Raw genomic sequence first — 17,165 nt, 5'->3', positions numbered from 1 at the left:
TTCAGATTGATTTATTGTAGTGTAATTAGATGCAGTGTCATTATTGACTGGGTATAGTTGTACATTTTATTTCTGAGGTTTGACCAATGTGAGTGAGCTGAAAATCTGAAATCTGAAAACAAAACCTGCTCTGCAACAGAAGACATAAAACATAAGACAGATTAGAAGCAATTTGGCCCATCTACCTTTTATGGTTGCTAGTCACTGACTGACCAGACGATCTCATCCTGCCATTTCTTCAAGGAAGCCAGGGTAGCATGGCTGAGTGGCTTCTTCCAGGTTCCCACAGCACTTGTGTAAAGCACCTCCTGTTAATAGCTCTTAATGTACTTCCCTGCAGTCTCCACTTGTCCTCTGGCCGATGTTTCCTTTTTCGTTTTGAAGGCGTTCTCTGGGTGGACTATGTCAGTGTTTTCGGGCACTTGAGTCAGAACCCTACATGGTCTTCTCTCTTGAAGCCTAAAAATTTCTGGTCCTTTTAGCTTGTCAGGGAATGACATTCCTTTACCCCTGGGAATGTATCCAGTGACCACAGGACTGATTCCAGAACACAGTACTCTAATTGAGGCTTTAATAATGCATTATACTGTTTCAACGTTGAAAGTCTTGATTTCATTTCCAGACTTCTGGCTATGTATTGCAATATTCTGTTTGCCTTTTTTTATTTCTTCCTCACATCGCCTAAAAATGAAAATGTGTCCCCATAAACACCATCTTTTTTTTTTATAAATAATGTCTTCAAGCTCATCATAGACACTGTGTATACAGCGAAGTACTCAGATCGGCTGTGTTCAGCCTCACTTAACAGTGCCAAAACCTCACATTTGTTATCAGATAAGTATGATTGCGGAAACCCAAAACGCTTTTGTCTGTTGCAGCACCAAAAACCAACATGCCGAAAAAAACCCGTCCTCCTCATTCTTCTTCACAGCTGTCAGTAATTGGAATCCTCCTCAAATTTCAAAGGGAATTGCTCACATCAGGTTCGGTACCCTGTCTGGGTCTAGTCTCATGCAGGCAGACATGATGACAAATTGCTGGCTGTATTGCACTGCAAACAGCTGAATTCAGAATTCACCAGACCCTTATTATTCACGGAACTCTCATGGCAAGAGAGCTCTCTGAGGAAGGTTTTGTGTTCACATCTAAGTGTGTAAACTGTAAGGTTTTCTCTACCTTTAAAAGGCCACAAGTAAAAAAAAAATGATGTTAAAGATGTTCCCAGTTTAAGAAATTGTAATGACACATCTGATTTAAGGACCGCATTTACAATGTCTTTATACAAAGATACATTGATTATCTTTATCTGTGGCTATCACTCAAGATAGACAAAAAAGATAAGGCCTAACATCAAAAGTACTGTGAAGTAAAATGTAACTAGGACAGCTTAGCAAGCATCACCCTGTCAACAGTCCAGAGAACTTTTAAAGCCAGAAAGCTAAGAGATATCATCATCTCAGATAGATAGAGAAGGTGACTATTGATCTTCAATGGTTAGATCAGAATCAAACAATAGTGCTTCTGTAGATTACCACATTTATTGTTTTAGGGCTGGAAGACAAAATGGCATGAAGAAAGGGATGATGATGTCCTTCAGGACAGTTTTATCTGCCATGCTTTATTGCTTTTAGTAGATAATGATGTATGACTTTTTGCTTCTTGTATGATTTATTTAGGCATTTACCTTTTGACACTTCCTCAAATGTCCATTAATGTGTAAGGCATTATTTCAATTTGAATCTGATCCATTCCAGCATGTCTATACAATTTGTTTTTGTTCTCTGAAGTCACTTTTTAATTCCCCGGGGTGAATTTCTGGCATTTCTTTTTTTGAATGACGCTTGCCCCAGCATGTTTTGTAAAGGAATATGCCATGCCCCCCCCCCACACACACACACCTCCTTCATTTCTCATTAATTGTTCTTTTGGATCTCGTTCACTCCATACAATCACGGCACTGTTATCACCATGTACGCGATTCTCTCCAAACAGCGAATGTTGCACAGGAATGTAAAGGCTTCTTTCCCTCGACAGTCCTTTGTGTTAAATAAGATGCCATTTTCTTCTTCATTTAAAGTCACCTGCATAGCTGCGGTACCAATAATTTGATTATTTTGTCTTGTCTTGAATATAATTTGTGTGCTTCTAGGAAAGGAGAATCTGCAAACTAATAGGCACTGTGGAAAATGTATTCATTTATATGCCCAAGGGAGAGGAGGAGCAGTGTCACTTCAGCTGACTGGCAGAGAGCCTACAGACACCATGAGAGTTTCTTAAAGATGTTGTGTAACAAACCCCCGTCACAGTCTGACCTTTTTTTCTGATTTGCCATCAAGAGTTAGCTAATTGTGTAAGTAATGTTGTGGCTTCACAAGTAACCTTTTATCCCCTTAAGAACTAACCTAGCTTTAGCTAATCCGTTATATTGTGGGTTTCAAGTCAGAATTGAAAACTAGGAATTCTCAAATATAAGGAAATAACCAGATTTTCTAGATTTAATTAACTTTTTCCCTAAATCACTAGCTTTTTCACTTGTTTCTGAAAACCTTTTACACAATCCACTTAAATTCTCCATCTCTCTGTCTGCGTTCTGTTTTCTTTATATATTCAGAATGTTATAGTTTGATTTTTGTTAAGGTATGTATATTTTTTTGGAATCGTCTGTGGTGGTATCACTAGACAGAAGCTTATTTGAACTTATTTGAGTGTAGCAAAAATTGTTCTCCTGGCAGAAAAGTGTGAAGTGAAAGCTTTTGTGGTCATTGGTGATTTTGTGTAAGCAAATATTGAATGACAGTTTAGTGGAATGTTTATGTTGTATTATATATATTTGCGTGAGTCTGAAAGTATGTTAAGGTATCATATGTATTTAATGCATGGGTCTAGGCACACACGGACTGAGTCAGGCCAGATTTCAGCACTTCAGTTATAATTATGTTGAATAAATCCCAGTTATCATTATTGAAACTTGCACTTTAAACATATGCTCCTCATGCACTTTCAGGAAAAATGTATTGACATACATGTGTTTGATGTACTTCACAAAGTTAAAGGGCAAAGAAACCCTTTAGCTGTTACTATATGTATAAATCTAGGTTTCTTGCTTATCTATCCCAGTGTTCTTCAATCTTTCCTTCTTTTCAGCATCTCTTTGTCTCATTCTTCCTAGTGGGGGTAGAGAGTCCATTATCCTATTCCACAGCCAAGCTATCATTCTTCTCCTGCAAGTCGACACCAAATCATGGCTGAATTCCCTTCTCCTCCCAAATCATGTGTCTTAGGGTTTGCCTGATGCCACTGAATATAGATTTACAGTGAGACAAGGCAGGTGTTGGAATATAATTAGTGCACTGTATGTTAAATATTAATGTTCTCTTAAGTGATAAAATGTACTGTGTAAATATTTACCTTATTGACAAAATTTTTTAAGAGTCTCATGCAATTACAAATAATAGGAAATGTGGTAAGTATGAATAAAGTTTCACATTGTCTTTGCTACTTTATGGCACAATTAATACAATATTACCAGTAAATATAAAAAGACCTCTGAAATTCACCAAAGGTATGGGTAGAATTATTAAATTAACAATGAAACTGGCATTTAAGTGTAGCCATTAAAATGCAGCCAGTGTGTGAGCTGAGATCCAGTGGAATCAGTCAGGCTGATACTAAATGATGACATTTCTCCACCAGGTACTAAGTAATGGTGGACAAGTGAAATGACTCCCTGTCTTTTCTCCTTGTTTCTAGTACTCACCCTTGCTAAAGAAGCTGTACTGTCAGATCGCCAAGACATGCCCTATTCAAATCAAGCTCTCCTCACCCCCTCCGCCCGGCAGTCTCATTCGGGCAATGCCTGTCTATAAAAAGGCTGAGCACGTCACAGAAGTGGTGAAGCGCTGTCCCAACCACGAACTGGGAAGAGACTTCAATGATGGTAATGTTAACCACAGTGATTGGCTTGTGCCTCCAATTTACTCTCTCAGTTTGGCCTTTAAGCTTTGACTGCCTTTTCTTCTTAGCCATCATTCATGAAATTGCAGTGTCTGGAAAAATAGAGCGGCATGTTTAGAAATTCTATGCCTTTCTTGGCTACCGAGAAAATGCGAATCTCAGAACGGCGAGTGGCACAGCATGCTGTAATTGCAGTGTGAATGGTGCTCTTCATTGGCCACGTAAATCTAACTGGTCTTTCCTTCTCCAGGTCAGGCTGCACCAGCAAGTCATCTCATTCGGGTAGAAGGAAACAACCTGTCCCAGTATGTCGATGACGCAGTCACAGGCAGGCAGAGTGTCATTGTGCCATATGAATCCCCACAGGTACTGTATGTCGACCTTCTGCAACTTCACCTGAGTCACTCTGTAGCCATGGAATCACCTCTGCAATAAAGGAAGTTTGCAAGGGAGTTGCAAACTACCGTCTCCCTATGTGAAACTTAGCTGTGTTTAGTGAAAACACTTATTAGGAAGTGTAACCCACTTTGAGTTCATGGGTTCTTACACCTGCTTCCCCCTGACCAAATAAGGGAGCAAACCACCAAGTCTTGAGATGTTTTTCTTACTGTTAAATAATGATATGAAATAAACGCATGGCAATTCTACAAAGTTAATAAAAATCATAGTTACTAAAAAGCAAAATAAGTCTGAAAGATGTTTGTTTTGTTTTTTAAAGAACAGCGTTAACAACTTAGGAAATTCCACAATATACTCAGAAACTGGAATCTCTGAGTTTATGTGGCAATCGAGTAAGATTTTTATGTTGTTATGGGAATTTATTTTTCTTTCCTTAGGGCAGAGTTTTTGCTAGTTTTTCAGGAACTCTTGTGGGAAACGTCCTTGTTTATGTTGGTCATGTATTCTCATATTTCCCACTCAGTTCAGACCCAGTGATAATTCTGAGCATGCCCGAGAACATGTCTTAGCTAGTTCATAAGGTAGAATAACAAAAGCAACTTAACTACTAGAAGCTAGACTCCTTAATCCATTAAGATAGACCTTTTTGCAGTTATATTGTAGATGTGTCATTTTTTACAATAGCCTCTTGTCTGTGCACAAGAGCTTCCTTACATTGTTATGCAGCACCATCTAGAGGCTTAGAAATACCTGCCTGCTAACCAAGACTGAGTCTGAATTTTGGCACAATAAGCTTAACAGTAACATTGAACACCAGACTCACTTCAGGATTCAGGATTTTCTTTCACCATGTAGCTAAAGAACCATAAGCTCTTAGCTGTATTGATTCATCAGTGGAGTTGACAAGGGTTGATAAATTAAATCCACCCAGTGGAACAGTGCATTTCATCTTTTGCTACAGTCTGTCTTGCATCAGGAATGCTCAACCTCTGGCCCATAGAATTCACTCCATTACAGAATTATCCTTAATTATTAAATGGGTAAATAGCAGGATCAAAGTAGCAGTTACATTATTGGTTGTTGTATTGAAGTATTTTCATAGAGCAGTTGAGAAAGCTGCAGTAGTCCTAATTTATATCTTAAGCAAAATTTCTCTTTGTCTTTCAGCTTATGTCCTTGTGATTGTTCTTATTCATTCAAAATCCATTGCATTTCAGCAAGCTATTAACTTGTTTGTTTTCCTTCTTTTGCAGGTTGGAACTGAGTTCACAACAATTCTGTACAACTTCATGTGCAACAGCAGCTGTGTGGGAGGAATGAACAGGAGACCCATTCTGATCATCATAACTCTGGAGACACGAGAGTAAGGGGCTTTTTCTTATAGGTCCTGCGGCTTCAATGCAAGCTATGAAAATGTATGTATTTATATACATTTCTTTCATGTGATTACAAACATGTATGAGATTTATTCTTCAGCTTTGTGTTCAGTATACTAAAAGGTAAAGCTTCGTTTAAGCTTTTAAATTGGCAGTATTTCCACCCTGAAGCCTGGATTTCTTAGATCTGTGAAGCTAAGCAAGGCTGGACCTGCTCGGTACTGGGATGGGAGAGACTTCTAAAGCAAGCCAGGATACTGCTGTAAATGATCTTTATCAACCACTGGGTGGTGCTCTTCCCCTGGTGCATGTTTTCCGAACGGGGATATAGGAAAAGAAGGAGGTCCTTCAGAGGAGATATTAAACTGAGGTTCTGACTTCTTGGTCAATAAAGTTCCCAGGATCGTATTGTTAATCCCAGTTCCTGGCTAAATTCCACTATGGGCTTTCTCAGCCTGGTCTTCCTATAGTTTTCCTTTAATCAGTTGGTAAAGTAATAGCTCACTTCTCTCCTTTGTAGTGTGCAGTGGGCAGTAAATGGCTGCCATGTGTGTGCTGCACTTCAGTGGTGAATGAACAGGGTCCCCTCCTATATGTAAAGCAGTTGGGGATGTTTTGGAATTAAAATTCTATACAAAGGCAAGTTAGTACTGAGTGTCACATGTTGGATAATGAATAAATTTTAATTGATGCAAATTCTATAATGTCTCTGGCACCAGTTTTTTCTATGGTTTATACATTTTAAAGACCAGCCAGTTGTCATTTAAAGACAAAATGTGTTTTAAGTAGCAAAAAATAAAATACTGTTGAAGCTATAAGGGAGGTCCCCCAATGTTGCTTATAAATAGGACTCTGTCCTTTAATACCGCTGTAAATATGGTGGAGTTTTACATTTGTTTTCTAGTTTCTACCTTTGAATTCTAAGCTTGTGGCTCTTGGCAGTGGTCAGGTCCTGGGCCGACGGTCGTTCGAGGGGCGGATCTGCGCCTGCCCGGGCCGGGACAGGAAAGCAGATGAGGATCACTTCCGGGAGCAGCAAGCCATGACTGAAAATGTGGCAAAGAACGGCAACGCCAACAAGCGCAGTAAGAAATGTGCCTCTAGCTTGGTCCACGTGCAGCGGGTGCTAGTTGGTGAGCTATGATTTCCGCTTCAAAATCCAAATTTCTCTCTATTTCAGCTTTCAAACAGACTCCTCCAAGCATTCCAGGACCAGGGATTAATACCAAAAAGCGTCGACATGGGGAAGAAGAGATTTACTATATTCCTGTAAGTCACAAACATTGTCAGATCACATAGCCAGAAGGATCACAGAGGGTCAGATACTTCACATAGTTCAGGGGTTTAGTTTTACCTATGCTTTATTAAAACAGCACATTTTAAGTCTGTAAACTTTAGGTAATTCACCAGCTTTTCTGGTGCACATTGCTTGGCAAGGTGTCTTTTTCCTCTCTTGTGTAATGTTTCATGTCTTGCTTGGATGGCAGTGGAGAAGTGAACGTGCTTCTGTATTTTCGCTTTTTGGCCACGGCGATGCTGTGCGTGCCACGGTTCAGAAAAAGGCCCTCAAAAAGCTGAAGTTTTGGTCTCTCTGCATTGTTTCTGTCAAATTCAGAATAAAATAAAAAATTAGAACCCTAACATTTTAAAGCTCTGAAAAGCTCCAGATATGTGATCTCTCCTCTCTACACACTCCTCTGTGCAGTCTTAGATCTTTACAGTCTGGCCTCCCTTGTGCATTTAGAACCAAGTAGCACTCCTTTGATGAGCCAGTGTTTTTCTATGTTGCATGAAGACTCTAGGAAAAGCTTCTAAAACAATAACAGCAGCACTGCCAATGCTTACAAATCGGAATGTAAGTTTTGAGCTTTGACATGATTTATTGTTTGTTGTTTTTAGCCTTTTTGTTGTCATTTTTATCTGTTATTTTTGTGCAGTGCTTTTGAAAGATTTTAGCATTTTAAAGGTGCCATACAACATAAAGATGATTTTTGTTGTTGACATTGTTATGTTAGCAAGCTTTGTAGAAATTTGTTTCTGCCCGCTCTGATTTTTTGTTAGTTGAAAAATGACAGCAGGCTGGTGCCATACTGCTCCTCCCTTCACGTGTTTTCCTTTAAGGTCTGCTGGCCAGCTCTGTCTTCCTAACCCTTTCTGGGTGTGTTGGGCAGGTACGCGGAAGGGAGAACTTTGAGATCCTGATGAAGATTAAAGATAGTCTGGAGTTAGTGGAACTGGTCCCTCAGCAGCTGGTCGATTCCTACAGGCAGCAGCAGCAACAGCTACTGCAGAGACAGTGAGTCCCTCTACAGTCATGCATTCTGAACCAGTTGCTCCCTTTCAGAGTAAGAAGAAGCAACTATTCTTCCCAAATACACAGAACAACATTGAAATTCTACAACATGCATTTCAGTTCAGTACATGCAGGTCCTGCTTGTGTGGTTGAGACAGCACATGAAACAATGAGCCCTAAGATCGGCACAGGTTGCCAAGAGCAGTAACTGTGATTGGCCATTAGAGGGAGCATGCTCCATTTCTGCTCTTCTCCACTGATGAACCTGAGACTAGCTGTGCCTGCAGGCTGTGACTCTGATGTCTGTCCAGTACACCGAGGAAAGCTTCTCAGAGAGAGCACTAATTAAGAGCTTATGGGAAATACACTCAATTATAGACACTTTTATCCCCATTTTTTGTTAATTTAATTATTTCGTGTCGACTGGCCTCAGTACGAATGCTGTCTAAAACTGGGCTATGAAATTGCGGAATGCGAGTACTGTACGTACTGTTATGCTTTTTCCATTGCAGAAGTCACATCTCCTCGCCCTCCTCCTACGGCTCTGTGCTGCCCAACATGAATAAGGTCCACGGAGGAATCAGCAAGCTGCCATCAGTGAACCAGCTGGTGGGCCAGCAGTCTCAGCAGAGCCCCAACACAGTCCCCAACATGGGGCCCATGGGTGAGCCTTCGCTGTCACTTTCTACACGTGTAAAACAGGCCAGTCTCACACAGATGAGCTGCCTTTAGCCCTGCTCGCCCAGAGCTCAGATTTGCCCCCCCATTCTGAGTGACTTCCATTGGAGACAATGACTGCATGATTTGTTATAAATTAAGCATCTCATGCACAGATTCACAGACCAAAAGCCTGTTACCTGAGCTTGTTTTTTTCTTTCTTCACAGTTCTCAGGATTTTAAATATATTTACATTCTAAGCCTTATTATTACTTATTATTGCGTAAAATACTTGAGAAGTGTTACACAAATGTGTATGTTTGCCCATTTTGATTGTGTCTGTTTGAATCTCTTCAGGTTCCAGCATGCTGAACAGTCACCACATGCAGACGAACGGTGACATTAACGGAGGTCACTCCACGCAGACCATGGTCTCTGCTCCCCACTGCACCCCTCCCCCTCCGTATAACCCTGACCCCAGCCTAGTCAGGTACTTCACCCTCCCCTGATGGGGCCCCCCACTTCCCTGAGAGAGCCACAGCCCCCACATCCCCTCCCTGGTCACAGTTCATCCAGAGAAAATATCCACTCATGTACCAGAGTGCCACTGACATTACACTGAGATATTCATTCACTCCTTCCAGGGCTATCCAAGCCTGGTCCTGGAGAGCCCATGTGTCTGAAGGTTTTCGAGATCTCCTCTTTAAAAAACACAGCACCCGAAGAGCTGGGAGAAGCTGTTTGAATTGCTTGGTTAAGCCAGTAACAGCTGGTTAAGATCATTAAGAGCCAAGTTGGAATGAAAACCCACAGACACACTGACCTTCCACGACCATGACTGCACTGTTATAGACAAAAAACTGTGTTGGGCTAACATTGCATGATCTGGGGGCCTGTATATTAAATGTTTCCCCCTGCCTTGCAATGGGGTTTCTTTAATATCTTATACTTTAGGACCTGTCCCATTCAGAACATATAACATTCTGTATTTGCTCAAGTGACGCACGTGGATGTATATTTTCTCAAATCACTTTTCAACCTGCTGTAAGGGGAAATGGATTCTTGTATTTTTTTAATTCCCTTAGATGTCTTCTAGTTAAACGAAAGTCTGTTCACATTTTGGTTCAGGGCTTTATTTCAGCCTTGTATCATGGGTTAAAATGTGTTTGATTCCTTTTTAGTTTTTAAGAAACCACTTTCTCACCGTTAACACTGCCTTTTTATAACTTAGAGTTCACATTTTTCTAAAAGGTTCACATTTCAGTCCTGCTATAATATTTATTGCCCCCAAACACATTCTTTTCCTGTGTCTTTGCTGCTCATGTATCAGACTTTTAACAAGATAAGTTGTGGAGTATTTTAAAAAAATAAATCATTTTCTGCTGGTCAGAAAAAAGGTTCCTGTTGGTTGAAATAATTAGTCATTTGTGTATGTTAGAGATTTGTGAAACAAATACCATCACTGGAAGTGTAGCACAAAGATCTTGGGAACAATGAGACTTCATCATAAAAGTAAAAAATATATTATCATGGCTACTTTTTAAAGGAGTAGCATCTGTCCACACAAACATCATCTCTTACTTGATTCATGTTTCAATGTTTCTCCTCTGCTTCATTCTTGTTCTTTATTTCTGTTTCGATTACAAACCATGTTGACTTGTCTGCTTACAGCAGACAAAGGTTCTGAAATGATTTCTCTAAGATGACTGAAAGAGACAGCAGGGGCATCACAATAGCCTTGCACCAAGCTTCAAAACCTTTATTGCAGCATTGTTAGTGCAACAATTGTGTTTCCCCCAATGGCACTTCCTGTCAAATTAGAGAAGCCTTTTTCTTCAGGAAGACACATCATGGTGATTAACAATCTAAATGGAAACAAGAACCAAAAATCTCTTACAGGAGTGAGAGTGATGAATGGGCAATATAAACTTCTCCTTTATGTAAGAAACACTCAATTTATTTGTACTTTAATTACAATATTTGTTTAGTGTATAGTGGTCTTGCCATATCTCTAAATGCATTCATTTCAGGGTCATTTCTGTCATTCTCCCAGTACTTTCCTGCATTGGAACTCTAGGTGATGAGGTGCTCCTTTTATATACATTAAATATTCAATAAAAAAGTAAGCAGAATGCTAAAAGAAATGGGATTGTGAATGCTTCCAAGTTTGTATTATACACTAATTATTAAATGTTGCTATAATATATGTGATACTGCATTGGTCCTGTAGACCAGATTTTTTTATCATTGTATTTATAATAAAAAAATTAAATAAACAAAAAAGGCTTAAGAATCATTCATATTTAAATCTGTATGTTCATTATTGAAAGTGTTTCAGCAAATTAAAAGAAGGCTGCACGCTATGTGAGCTGAGAGTTAGGTTAGGATCAAAACTAAGTAGTCATATCTGGACTTTGTGTTAGTGATGGCTAGCTGAATGACCAATAGACAATTCTGAACTGTTCTAATAAAGGAAAACGTTTTGGCCAGTGGGGATAATCACCACAGCAGCGCAAAGCTATTTAATGGAGTAAAAATGGCACATTTTAATTAGTAATTTTAAAATGTATCCTTCAGCCTTTTAAATTCCCCTGCTTTGGATTTTACATAAATAGCTCTGTTCTTTAATTTATACATTAGCTGTGGTGGGACTATAATTTATAATGAACCTGTCCCCTTGGTCTCAGTGGGATTCATTTTCTTTCTGAACAGTTTTTTAACAAGTCTTGGATGCCAAAACTGCATTGAGTACTTCACATCCCAGGGCTTACAGAGTATGTACCACCTGCAGAGCCTGTCCATGGAGGTAAATATCCCATTCACTCTCAATCTTGTTTAATAAGGATATTGTACAGATATTGTAGTAGACAGATTGCAAAAAAAAATGTTAGCTCGTTTTGTAGGTCCTATCCCTGGTAGGTGAAGCTATTTACCAAACATGATTCTTTTGTGGTTCAGCACATTGGATACTTTTTTTTAATTCAACAAGCAAGCAAAAGTGAAAGGTGTAAAAGTTGTAGAGCAACCTGATATGCCGCTGAAAATGAACCCATTTGGAGCTGAAACATTTTGTAATTCTTTTCAGCAAATTAAGTTTAACGATGATCTTCACAGTCTTAACCCATGTAGAGTCTTGATTTTTAATTGAAGTATTTGCATTCATGCACCACAGAATGTAGCTCGAAGGTCAGAAACACTTGAAGCGATTAGGGTGCAGAGAGATGTATCTGTGGTGGTCCTGCCATCCCAGGGCTGCTCCCAGGCTCCGGACTGACCTCATGCCGGTTTGTGCCCTTTGCCGCAGGACCTGGGGGCCCTGAAGATCCCGGAGCAGTTCCGGCTGGTGATCTGGCGCGGCCTGCAGGAGATGAAGCAGGGCCACGACTACGGCCAGCAGCTGATCCGCTCCAGCAGCAACACCTCCACCATGGCCATCGGCCCCTCCGGCGAGCTGCAGCGCCAGCGCGTCATGGAGGCCGTGCACTTCCGCGTGCGCCACACCATCACCATCCCCAACCGCGCGGGCCCGGCCGCAGCCGAGGACTGGGCCGACTTCGGCTTCGACATGCCCGACTGCAAGGCGCGCAAGCACTCCATCAAGGAGGAGTTCACAGACAGTGACATCAACTGAGATCCCGCCCGGACGACCTTGGGTTCTTCGTTTTTTAAATTATTCTTATTTAAAGTTCTGAAGTGAGAGGTGGGGGGGGAGGGGGTGGAGGCCAATGTTTTACGGTATCCGACAAAAAGGAGAACGAGACACGTCCGTTGCCTTCTTTTTCCCGTTTTATGGGGAATTTTGAAAATCCAGCCACTTCCAGAATTTTCCTGCTTTAGTGGTCCGGCAGGGGTTTTGGAACGCAGGCCTGCGGTGGTTTGTGTTTCTTACGTTTTGGTGGCCTCTCTCATGTGATACACTTGTGTTTCGACAAAACTGAATAATGAAAGGCCGTGATAAGTGGAGTGTTGTTGTTGTTTTTTCTCTAAGAAATTGACAGCTCCAGCGGCAGAGATGAGCACACATTTCAGTTCGCATTGTCTGGCTTCGTGTAGGAAAAGCATGTTTTGCAGCTGAAGGTGTCAAGGCGCTGTATGGGACCCTAATTCCCCGGTGTGCGTTTTCTTCTCTTCAGGATCCAGTCCCGAACTTTTTGTTTTTATTTGGAAGAAAACCGATCAAAGATAAAGGCAAGCAAGTGAAAATTTGGCATGGAAGAATAATGCATTCGAACTTGATAACTGTGAGGAAATGCTGTGCATTATGATGTTCAAATTCCCTCACATAAAACAAGCAGCAATAATGTGGTAAAAACATTGCATTTGAAACTGCGTCAGTAAACAAATTTGAGCCCAACTCCCCAGACACTCCTTTTCATCCACACGACCAGCTTTGGACTGAAATACGGGTGTTTTCGTAGGTCCTTTCTTTATCTGCAGTGGTTATTGATTTTGCAGCACATTAATTTATTTGATGGACTGCCAGATAAATGTGGAAAGAATTAGAAGTGTTTTTCTTGAGCACACTAAATCAGAGAACTATCCTCACTTATGTGTTTATATGTAAATTGTTGCATTTGAATTTTTTTTTACCTTGTGTTGTTGAAACAAGTGTTCATTGTGTTTAAATGTTGTTTTAGAGATCAGCTTGCAGACTGCTGCATCTGCATTGTGTATATTGATTCTGAAGATATGGTAATTGTACATATATATGACTATATTGAAGAATACGTGAACAATCACGATTGTGTTATTTTATTTTTGTGAGGACAACTTCACATCTGAATTGTGACACAACAGTTTTTATAAGATTTTTTTCCAAAAACCAAATACAAGATTGTCACTTAGTGTTTTTTCTTTAAAGAAAATGCTGCAAAATGAAAATTCTAGTAATATTTTAGCTCACCCACATTTGTAAGGAACTGTACTTCCTTTCAGACATTGGGACTGTTGAATAGTCAACAATTTAAGAAACAGCATCTCTGGAAATGAGTTACAGGAGATTCAGAAATTTAAACAGGTGTGTTGTTAAAACGGTCTATTTAATAATATTATTTCTCACAAAATTACTACATTTTCTGTGCACAAAAGGATGCTTTTCTGATTTGTAAAGTTTTATTTTTAGAAAGAGATTAACTAGGTCAAAAATTAGATGCATAAGTGCTGTATTTTATTTGGTCTTCCAGACAGAGCATTGATATATAATCGCATTAGGTGAAAACAATCATGTGCTACGTCACCAAGTGATTTGTGCACAATACTTCATGTTCATAAAACCAGTTCAGATGCACTTGAGGAAGTACAGTATCTAAGATTGTATTAGTACAAAATGAGGAATGTGGTGGCTAGTAAAATTTACGAGGAGCGCTCAGTATGTGCACCAGTATTTAAGGCAGCTCAAACAAATCATTTCTGCAGGTAAAAAAACATACAGCTTTAGTTGCGTCATAATTGGTTAGTTGATTCAGGACAGACTTTATGTGAGTCTACTCTCTTGTCTGTGTCCTCTAGCTTAGTTTCTATGCTAAGACATTTTAAAAGTCTGAAGAAATTTTAACTACTTTACAGTGGGCCATTTATCGATTTCCCTATAATCAATCTAATACTACTGGGAAGTGATTGTGTTTCACACTTACTTGATAAATTAGAATGCATTTTTTTTTCAAGACACTTCTGAGATTCCTGATTTATTGATCGCATATATTGATTTTCAGGGCTGTGTGTACACTACCTGCCACCATTTAATCCTTTGTAATCCTGCAAAACAGTTTTCCTGGGAGTGTTCTTTTGTGTCTGAGACTGGAGGGTTGTACAGTTAATTGGCTTTCTTAGCTTGCCACACATACGTGTTAACAACAAGTGGAGTAACTAACTGTATATTATTAATTTGACTAAAGATCAAGGTAAAAATAATTTGATACCTTCCTTATTCTCAATATATGTACATATTGAGAAGCACTTGAAATGCATCATATGCCATTGTTCTAATACTGTTTTGCTGCACTTTAATGCCTCTTGGTATATCTATTATTCAGACATTTGCATGGGTGTTCTGAGTCTCATATTTGGCATACACAATACTCAGATGATGTACAACAAGGTGACTAAAAACTCAGAACAGAGCTTAGACAAATCATTTCTGAGCAAAGCTAATTGGAATAATTAACACAACAACTTCTGTTATTTGAAATCTGTTTATGCTTCCTGCGCAGCATGGTTTAACTTTCCCGGAAAATGCTGATCACCCCCTGAGCGTACTGAAATCAAAAGAAAGATTACAAGAGATGTTACTCCCATCTTTCTCATCTGGTGAGATGAGGAAGCAAATCTAAAAATGTATGCAGCCTTTTTGCTGGAGGAGCCCAGGGTTTGGGTCAAAACCACCTGCATGCAAATACCTGTTTGAGATATCTATCACCCTTTATGTACAAATATATTTCCTACTCTCCGTTCTAAATTAATTCCCTTTTATTTTCCAGTTGTGACCTCATGTCCTTGTTTTGTTTGAGTCTGAAGAAATCTATACTATGCTTTTTGTGGTACAGTGCCTACAAAGCATATCACTCTGCAACTCACAACTGGCAACCCACTGAAGCTAAGCAAGTGTGAGCCTGGTCAGTACCTGGATGGGAAACCTCCTGGGAAAGACTAAGGCTGCTGCTGGAAGAGGTGTTAGTGGGGCCAGCAGGGAGTGCTCATCTTGCAGTCCATGTTGGTCCTAATGCCCCAGTATAGTGACGGGGACACTATACAGTAAACAGGTGCTATCCTTCAGATGAGATGTAAAAGTGAGGTCCTGACTCTCTGTGGTCATTAAAAATCCCAGGGCGTTTCTCAAAAAGAGTAGGGGTGTTACCCCAGCGTCCTGGCCAAATTTCCCATTGGCCTTTACCAATCATGGCCTCCTAATAATCCCCATCTATGAATTGGCTTCATTAATCTGCTCTCCTCCACACTAATAGCTGATGTGTGGTGAGTGTTTTGGTGCACTATGGCTGCCGTCGCATCATCCAGGTGGATGCTGCACATTGGTGGTGGAGGGGAGTCCCCATTACCTGTAAAGCGCTTTGAGTGGAGTGTCCAGAAAAACGCTATATAAGTGTAAGCAGTTATTATCATTATTACAAAATATACAGTATCATCTGAAAATTGTACCAAGAGGCATAAAAATCACAAAATAAGTATCAGAACAAGCAGTGCAGGTATTGTGTTTTAATGCCACTCAGTATAGATCAGGAGAAGAATGACAGGCAGAAATTGGATCCCTGTGGTACAAGAGTACATCTTCTCAGTTAGAGGTTAGTGGACTTGTGTTAATATTCTGTGAGATACTGTAGTTTAAACATAATGAAAGAGACCTATGCTGTTTCATTTGTGCCAGATGTTATACTTTTCTCTATGATATCTGCAATCCTAATTTTTCTGCTTTGCTCTTAGGAAAAAAAACGGTATTATTTTCATCTCTGTAGTATTTTATTGCATTTTCTGAATAAGCCATTTTAATTCTCCTTGCAGGGCAAGGTGTAATGCTTAAATTCCGTTTTTAGTTGTGCTCTTAGTTGTGATAGCTTGAGATACACGTTTCATATTCTGTACATATGTTTCGTTATTTTACCTCAATGTTCAGGAAGTATCTTGTATTTACGGAAAACAGTTGCAGTTGTAATCGGAATTCTTGCATCCAGTCTTGAATGACCTTTACATTTGTTACGATTTGTTTTGTGCATTTTGAAGGGTTTCAGATGAGTGATACTGTTTGACCATTGATACTCTTGGCAGTGTTGTGCAATGCTTGTTTCGTACACTTAATAAGGTTAAATTAAGGGGCGCAGTAGTAAACAGTGAAGTTCGAACCCCGAGCCCTTTGTGTTCTTTTTTTTAGCATCACAGATCTTTCACGTTAATTTTTACATCCTTTTGTTTTACGAATTGGAAACAAATTTTAACATCTTGTAAAATAAGAGTACCTCTCTGGTGGAATTCAATTCTGGTGCACGTACTGTAGCAAAGAGCAGCATTCAGTGTTATCCTTTGCGGTTACTCGCAGCTAGTAGCAAATTAAAGCACTTTATTGCTTTAAGTTTTTATGAAAAAATCACGTTTAAATGTTCACTAATGCTTTTCTTTTCAAGCAGTATTAATAATGTAATCCAAACTGTAAACTGTCGTTTATTGTTATTGTTATTATTAATATTATTATTATTGTAATGTTTCTATGTAAAAATAGACGTTCCAAGTGTTTTTGTAATACAATAAAGGACATGTAATATTGTATCTAGTATTGTTTATACAGTAGCAACATAAAACGTTTTTCTCAGAGGTAAAACGTAAGCCTGTAAAGGCATAAAATATAGAAGCCTAATATGATTTGTTTCAGTATTTTTCTTCTTGATTCAGACACCGTGAACTATCGATTAATCTACCACAAGGAGTCCGCATTCCGTAGATTAGAAACCCGGACATTATTACGGGAACCAAATTGTTTTTCC

General features: G+C 39.5%; 1 protein-coding gene across 2 annotated transcripts in view; it reads left to right on the top strand.

The window, feature by feature from the left end:
* Positions 1 to 13,804, top strand: part of tp73 (tumor protein p73) — a 42,689-nt gene extending 28,885 nt beyond the window's left edge. For both annotated transcript variants that reach the window (XM_088938249.1, XM_088938248.1), the window contains 10 exons: positions 3,751 to 3,937; positions 4,205 to 4,320; positions 5,607 to 5,716; positions 6,672 to 6,814; positions 6,910 to 6,998; positions 7,901 to 8,025; positions 8,535 to 8,686; positions 9,037 to 9,169; positions 11,392 to 11,485; positions 11,984 to 13,804. In XM_088938249.1, coding sequence (XP_088794375.1) covers positions 3,751 to 3,937; positions 4,205 to 4,320; positions 5,607 to 5,716; positions 6,672 to 6,814; positions 6,910 to 6,998; positions 7,901 to 8,025; positions 8,535 to 8,686; positions 9,037 to 9,169; positions 11,392 to 11,485; positions 11,984 to 12,310 — 1,476 coding nt within the window. In that variant the 3' untranslated portion in view covers positions 12,311 to 13,804. The remainder of the gene's footprint in view (positions 1 to 3,750; positions 3,938 to 4,204; positions 4,321 to 5,606; positions 5,717 to 6,671; positions 6,815 to 6,909; positions 6,999 to 7,900; positions 8,026 to 8,534; positions 8,687 to 9,036; positions 9,170 to 11,391; positions 11,486 to 11,983) is intronic.
* The last annotated feature ends 3,361 nt before the right edge of the window (positions 13,805 to 17,165 follow it).

This window comes from Atractosteus spatula, chromosome 20 (genome assembly GCF_055471065.1).
Source record: "Atractosteus spatula isolate fAtrSpa1 chromosome 20, fAtrSpa1.hap1, whole genome shotgun sequence".
Lineage (NCBI taxonomy): Eukaryota > Metazoa > Chordata > Actinopteri > Semionotiformes > Lepisosteidae > Atractosteus > Atractosteus spatula.
This window is presented reverse-complemented; position numbering and strand designations above follow the sequence as displayed.